Genomic DNA, 7,938 nt, shown 5'->3' with positions numbered 1-7,938 from the left:
CGCTTTGAGCACTTTTAGTGGATACTATACAACTCTATTGATATGCTCAAGCATGTAAATCTCGCGGAAATAAATAATAAATAATAGAATAAAATTCCCTTTATTCATCCCCAAGGGAAAATTTGTCTTTAGGGTCTATTCCAAGGGAAGACTGGAATTACCCAGGCCTCAGCCGCAGATCAGCGCCGTAAAGTGAGCTAGGGCGAGGTGACTTTATCAAGGCCACACATTGCAGCGGCGGGTTAGGAAGCAAAGACCGTACCACTGAGCCACGCTGCCCCCTTAGCAATAGACTAGTGTCCTATCCAAATAGAGAAAAATAATATAGAAATCGGGAAAAACTCAGAACCCCCGGGCATAAGGGCTTTGAAGGCTAAAACGTTCTTAGATTTGTCGAAAATTCGCCCACTTCTAATCGTCATGTAAAATTAATAAATCACCAATGTTCAGGCCATCTGTAGTATGTTTGCCGTTTAAATAAAGACATTTCTTCTTTTTTCTTTTCTTTTGTTTGTTGTACTGTTTTGTTTTGTAACAGATTGTCACCTCACAAATCGTTTTCACACAGCGTTAAGGCTGCGTCTGCATTGTCCAGTGTTAGAGCGGCCGTCGTTGTCGGAGAGGCGGATGTCAAATCGAAAGTAGTCTCTAGGAAAAGATATAATTTTCTCCCTTGAACTGTATTATCGGTATTGTCTAGTTGCTCTTCTTTATCACTAGGACTGTTTTGTGTACTATGAGTATGGGATGACTCCTTCCTGTCTGTCGCTGACTCACCAGGAATAATGACATGATCATTGTCTTTGAAACTGCAGGATTTTTTTCTCTTCCGGTCAACGACCTTCGGGGAATGGAAACTACTAGATTTTTTCGGGGATGACGACGACGGGGAATGCTTAGATCTAGAATTTACATGTAACGTCGCAGTGGTTAAGGAGTTTGTTGGTGTTATTATTTTAGTCGTACATAACGGCGATGAGGGCAACAGAGTTAAAGATGGTGTGTTTGTTAATGTAGGAGAAGCATTGCCTTTATTAACAATACCTCCAACCTGTTCATTACTAACGTTAACTATATCAACTTTACTACCCGAGCTATTTCCGGGAGATGTATTTTTATCTGACGAAGATAGGTCGTTGTTGGATTTTTGAGTTTTTGAATTCCGTGATTCGTCCAGTTTTCGTGGATGATCTTGTAATGCAAAACTGGGGGGTGCGAAACTATATCGGCGTGAGTGTTCATGATGGCAGGGCGATCTAGGAATAAGGTAATTCTCAGAAAGGATGGTGGTGGTAATTGTTGTGGATTTCCGTCTATGCTGGTGTTCCACGAGTTGAGTTCCTTGTTCGCCGTTCTTTGTATTATTTACGTGAGGAACTTCGGCCTCGCAGACACTTATACCATCCATTGCTGAAGGGCGTCTGCTAATTGTATTGTCACTAGAATAACGTCTGCTGACAGAGGGGTCACTGTCTAACAGGCTAAGAGACGCGGGGTGGTCTGTGATTGGGATCGACAAACTTGACCTTTGAACTTGTAAAGATCTTTGTTCTCGAAAATGAGCGAGTGCTTTTTCCTTTTTACAAACATATCGTCTAAAAGCCCCAAATATAAAAATGTCCCAGAATCCTCTAGAAAATGTAAAAATATGCAAGACTTTCAAAACAATGAGTTCACTTATTGTGTGGTATTGTGCATCGTGGGAAAACACCAAATTTGCAATCTCCCAAGGAAAATGTGTAGTAAAAAATGAAACTAAAAGGGCAAATGTGAATATAACGACAGACTTTGAAGATTTATACGGCCTTCCGGGTTTGTCCCCTTCACGTTTTTTCAGCCAAAATCCAAAGAATAAAAGGCCGGATGATATCACAGGAAAAGCAAACGTAACTAATGGATTGAGGTACTCGAAAATTTCATGGAGATACATGAATCTGGTTGAGGCAAAACACATGGAGAATCCATTGACCATCATCGGGTCTGACGTATCCATCCGTATTCTGACTGTCTCCAGGTCGTAAATGACCACAGACCATATGTTGTAAGCCGTGGAGAAAAACCACGTGAGGCTGGCAAAGAATAAACATCTGTGGAAATTAAAGAAAACATATAAGCTTGACTACAAAAAATATATATATATAACTTTTATAAATAGCAATGATATGCACTAAACGTGCTCGAAGCGCTTTACTGTATTATTATAGATAGAATGCGCTTGGCCAAGGAGTTCACAACATTGCCATCCGGAAGTATAACGGACCAACACACAAACTCTGTGTAACCATGAACTTTTATAGTCTGGTTAATACAGTTTAGTGAGAACAACTCACAAACGCGGATGGCAAAAACAATAACAAAGGCCTGAGTGACGTCATCTGCATACTATCTATAAACATCTTTTTTTATTTTTCTTTGGTTACATTCACACCAATAAGTGATAGCCTGACACTGAAACCCAAAAGGTCAGGGATTTTGACGTCATGATTTGGTTTTTGCACCGGATAGTGAGTTGTCGTTAGTGGTGCTCTTGGAAACAGTGAGTCCATTAGTTGAACTATTGAATACAATTCACGATTTATTTTCTTTTGTTGCCAAAGATTGGCATTTAACGTTATTTTTAGGTCAGTGTACGATTCATTCCACCAGAAACTTATTATTATTATTATTATTATTATTATTATTATTATTATTATTATTATTATTATTATTATTATTATTATTATTATTATTATTATTATTTTTTGTAGTCGACAAAACAGAGGTATAGTGGGGTCTGAACCTGTATAGCTCTTTCACTTAAAACACGGAGGAGGTATATTGCGTTCCTTGTCCCTCTGTCAGGTTGGAATCCATATTGTTCTTCTGCGATTTCGGGGTTAATCTTATTCCTTAGCCTGTTGATAATTATACGCAACAGTATTTTGTTGATGTGGCTTATTAAACTTATAGTTCTAAAATTTTCGCATCTGACTGCACCTGCTTTCTTTGGTTTTGCTATGAAAAGCTTTTGATAGAGTACGCCACGAAGAAATACTAAAACAACTGCACTCCATTGGCGCTGATGAGAAAGACCTCAGACTCATGCAAGCATTATACTACACCCAGCAGGTATCTATCAAAATCGGAAACTCTACAGGAAATTCCATTCCTATTAAGAAAGGAGTCCGTCAAGGGTGTGTTGCCTCACCAGATCTGTTTAATCTATACCAAGAAACAATCATGAGGGGCATAAATAATATGGAGGGAATAAAAGTGGGAGGTCACAACATAAATAATATAAGATACGCAGACGATACGGTACTCATTGCAACATCAGAAATCCAACTTCAAAAGATTGTTGACAAAGTGGTAGTAGATAGTGAAGCCAAGGGAATGGAAGTGAATATCACCAAAACGGAATGCATGGTAATACAGAAAAACCCCGAAAACAACAACACCTGCAATATAACGATTCACGGCGAGCAACTTACCAACGTAGAAAGTTTTAAATACCTAGGTTCAATAGTGACAACAGATGGAAGATGTAACCGAGACATACGAGCAAGAATAGCTCAAGCCAAACAGGCCTTCATGGACCTGGGAAACATTTTAAAAAACAAACAGATGTCGTTCGGGATTAGATTCCGAGTCTTGAAGTGCTACGTGTGGCCAATCTTGTTATACGGATGCGAAAGCTGGACTACAAATGCAGAAATACAAAAGAACATTGAAGCTTTTGAAATGTGGTGCTTGAGAAGGATGCAGAGAATATCGTATACTGCACACAAAACGAACGAAGAAGTGCTAAAACAAACATACCAACAAAGGAAACTAATGCCCTTAATAGTGGATCGACAACTATCCTTTTTCGGACACATAGTAAGGAAAGATAAGAATGAATACCTGGCAAGTTGTGGAAAAATACCTGGTAAACGCGCCCGGGGGAGACGAAGAAAAACACTCATAGACCAACTGAAGGGCTTCACCAGCCTAACAAGCCAAGAGCTGTTTGAAAAGGCAAGAGACAGGGAGGAATGGAGAGAGATAATTCATGCAGTATCCGAAGCCTGGACCAGGCATGGAACCTAGAAGAAGAAGAAGATTATTATTATTATTATTATTATTATGATTATATTATTATTATTATTATTATTATTATTATTATTATTATTATTATTATTATTATTATTATTATTATTATTATTATTATTGTTATTATTATTATTATTATTATAATTATTTTTATTATTATTATTATCATTATTATTGTTATTATCATTATTATTATTATTATTATTATTATTATTATTATTATTATTATTATTATTATTATTATTATTATTATTATTATTATTATTATTATTATTATTATTATTATTATCATTTATTATTATATTATTATTATTATTATTATTATTATATATTATTATTATTATTATTATTATTATTATTATTATTATTATTATTATTATTATTATTATTATTATTATTATTATTATTATTATTATTATTATTATTATATTATTATATTATTATCATCATCATATTATTATTATTATTATTATTATTATTATTATTATTATTATTATTATTATTATTATTATTATTATTATTATTATTATTATCCTTAACTGAAAAGTAAAGATATTTTTTTTTGCTACTCAAAATGTTTAAAGAATGACGAACAAGCAAGGAATTTATCGGATTATTGTTGTCTCGTGACTCGATGTTATAAACATCCTTGGATTGTCCCCTTATAATGTACTACTAATGTGTGGATCTATTAGTGTTACTTGTGATGGCTGTCTATAAACAACTGACGGATGGACGGACACACTTGTGATACATGAGAACAAGGCTTAGTTCTATATCTCTCCCTGCCTGTCGAAAAACTTATAATCTGTGGAGAACCTGTATCTCTCCTGTCTAATAAGAATATCTTCCGTTTTTGTCATGCTTGTCATGATTAATACTTTATGGTATTTACACCGTCAAATCATATCCTATATTTTACGTAATGTTTTTATTCCAAAGGTCAATGTCATTCAAACCGCATAATAGAGAAAAATGATAAACAATAATACAAGTAAAAATCTAGATTTTTTAAAATAGCACAATATCTCCTGAATGTGGTTGAGGTGCTTTATAAGGGATCTAAAGCCAACAGCAACACTGTATATCTTTACAAGAGAGCTTTATCCCTGATTGTCAAAAAAGCTTATGTGTGGAAACCCTGGTGTTTCCTCCGTCTCATTAGAACCCCTCCGCCTTCATCATGGTTACCATGATTAATACCTTCGTGGTATATGGAATGTCAAATGATACGTGTATCTTACATAATGTTATTTCCCCAATAGTTACATGGGCATTAAAACCACATAAAAGAGAATAATTTTCTTAATGCAAACATCTTGAGTTTTTATATAGCGCAATATCCACTGAATGTGTTCAAAGGGCTTCATAAGGGATCCCAAGCCAACAGCTTGCATCTTTACAAGGGAAGTTTTTCCCTGCCTGTCTAAAACCCTATACGTGGAAACCCTGGATGTTTTATCTGTCTCATTAGAACCCTATCTGCCTTCATCATGGTTGTCATGATAAATACCTTCGTGGTATTTGGAAAGTCGAATGACACATAGTATATCTTACAGATTGTTATTTCCCCAAAGGTCAAGCTACAAATAGTCATACAAACAAAACAAATCATGAGAGAATAACTAAAGAAAGAAAAAGAAAAGAAAAAAAGGTTGAGCTTTTAAATAGAGAAATGTTCACTACATGTGCTCAAAGAGCATTATAAGGGATACCAAGCCAACAGCAACACTTGGTATCTAGGACTAGACATGACGGCTGTTAGGCGCTGTTATAAGATTTCATCGACAGAGCTGTTACCAGCCAAGTAATCTTTTTACACTTGTGTGCGGTGAGGAAAAGTGAGTACAGAGCCTTTTCTAATGACTCAAATTTGCGCAGCCCAGAGCAGGATTTGACTACAAAGGCGCACAGAGTATATTATATCAAATTCATTTAATGTTACGTAGGCCAGAAGACCTTTAAATACTCTCTCTCTCTCTCTCTCTCTCTCTCTCTCTCTCTCCCTCTCTCTCTCTCTCTCTCTCCCTCTCTCTCTCTCTCTCCCTCTCTCTCTCTCTCACTTAATATATATATATATATATATATATATATATATATATATATATATATATATATATATATATATATTTATGAGTGTTGGTGGGTACTTGTAGGTACGAAAGTGCTCGATAATGGTGGTTAGAGCTAATATATAAATGTAAATTTTCACTCACATTATTCTTGCCAAGACGATTCGTTTCAGTGTTCCCACCTCATCAGTCGGCATAATCCATTTGTACCACCGCACCACATTCCACTACAATATCATACACACATGTACCCACAACACACAACACACCTACACGCACACACACACACACACACATACACACACACACATACACACAGACACTCATAATATAAACACGAGAGCACATCACACTACACATCAAAACTAGTCACCACTAGGCAGCGAAACAACGTTAGTTTGGAGTTTTCTACGGACATTTCTTACAAATGGATTATGCCGACTGATGAGGTGGGAACACTGAAACGAATCGTCTTGGCAAGAATAATGTGAGTGAAAATTTACATTTATATATATATATATATATATATATATATATATATATATATATATATATATATATATATATATGTATGTGTGTGTGTGTGTGTGTGTGTGTACATATATATAATGCTAGAACCGTAGCCATCGTAAAGTTATAGACTGACACTGAAACCCAAAAATACTGGCATATTGACGTCAGTATTTGGTTTTTGCACCTCCTAGAGAGTTGTCGTTAGTAGAGCTCATGGAAACTAAATGTGCTATTGGTTGAACTATTGAATACAACTCACGATTTGTTTTCATTTTTGGCCAAAGACTGGCATTTTGACGTCATGTTTTGGTCAGTGTCAGGCTATAACTTTACGATGCCAACGCTTGAACCCACTAAGACTTTTCTTAACGTCATTTTTTAGGTTTGTGCAGCGTCAAGTGAGTTGTCGTTAGTGGTTGTCAAGAAAAGAATTAATCCCATTGGTTGTTAAACTGTTGAAAACAACTCACGATTTGTTTTCTTTTGTTGCCAAAGATGTGTCTTTTGACGTAACCTTTTTGGTCAGTGTCAGGATATGAATAGGCTTCAACAGTCATGGCGTCACTTTCCTCGTAATGACGCATGGTAACTTAGTAACTGGTTCTAAACTATCGGAACCATGGCGGACGCCCTTTTAAAAATTTCTCCGACGAGCATGAAAGTGTATCCAGAGGAGAAAAACATTATAAATATGATCTTGTTTTGATTTTTATACATTCTGATCACAAGACATATGAAAAGTACCGATTTTCTTTGTTTAGAACCACGATGGCCGCCGTTGATGGGCGACGTGACATCATCAGACTATTGAATCCAATTTACGAAAGCCACGAATACCACGTCTTGGGTTGGATGACATGCGCAGACGTCCATTATTTTGATAACGCTGCCATTCTCTAAATTAATATTGTCGAAAAGAGATTGAAAACTTGAATTCCAAATCACTTTTCTTTCTGAAAACACGGAGTAACTTCATTAAAAATATATATAGTTAAAAAGTCAACCTCTTTCTCCCTCTGATCTAATATTATTGTAGACAGCGGCGATACCGTAAAACATCTGAAATGATTGTTGAGTCTGACCTATTGTCAAATATTTGCTTAGTAGCATTTTTATCACCCAGAGAACTTGTCTTTTTATTTAATGGCTTAAAAATGGAAATATTTTTGACTCTCGTCTCAAAACCGTTTTTTTTTTTTTTTGTCGGGATGAATAAAACCAGGAAGAGTGAATTTGGAAACAAAATGATGAGAAATACACACCTCAAAAGGTTTGCAATGCA

At 35.6% G+C, this 7,938-nt stretch overlaps 1 protein-coding gene across 2 annotated transcripts in view; it reads right to left on the bottom strand.

Moving 5' to 3' along the window:
• Nucleotides 1-241: 241 nt before the first annotated feature.
• Nucleotides 242-7,938, bottom strand: part of LOC144970006 (uncharacterized) — a 90,290-nt gene continuing 82,593 nt past the window's right edge. The window contains exons 1-2 of one of the 2 annotated variants that reach the window (XM_078909150.1): nucleotides 6,288-6,364; nucleotides 242-2,087 (exon numbers count right to left, since the gene is read on the bottom strand). In XM_078909150.1, the coding sequence (XP_078765276.1) occupies nucleotides 548-2,087; nucleotides 6,288-6,340 (1,593 nt within the window). In that variant the 5' untranslated portion in view covers nucleotides 6,341-6,364 and the 3' untranslated portion in view covers nucleotides 242-547. Of the gene's footprint in view, nucleotides 2,088-6,287; nucleotides 6,365-7,938 lie in introns of those variants that run through there. The other variant, XM_078909149.1, reaches the window with a different exon arrangement.

Source organism: Berghia stephanieae, chromosome 4, assembly GCF_034508935.2.
Source record: "Berghia stephanieae isolate SIO BIC M18660-M18661 chromosome 4, UCSD_Bste_1.3, whole genome shotgun sequence".
Taxonomy (NCBI): Eukaryota; Metazoa; Mollusca; class Gastropoda; order Nudibranchia; family Aeolidiidae; genus Berghia; species Berghia stephanieae.
The sequence above is the reverse complement of the archived record's forward strand: the minus strand, read 5'-3'. Positions and strand labels throughout refer to the sequence as shown.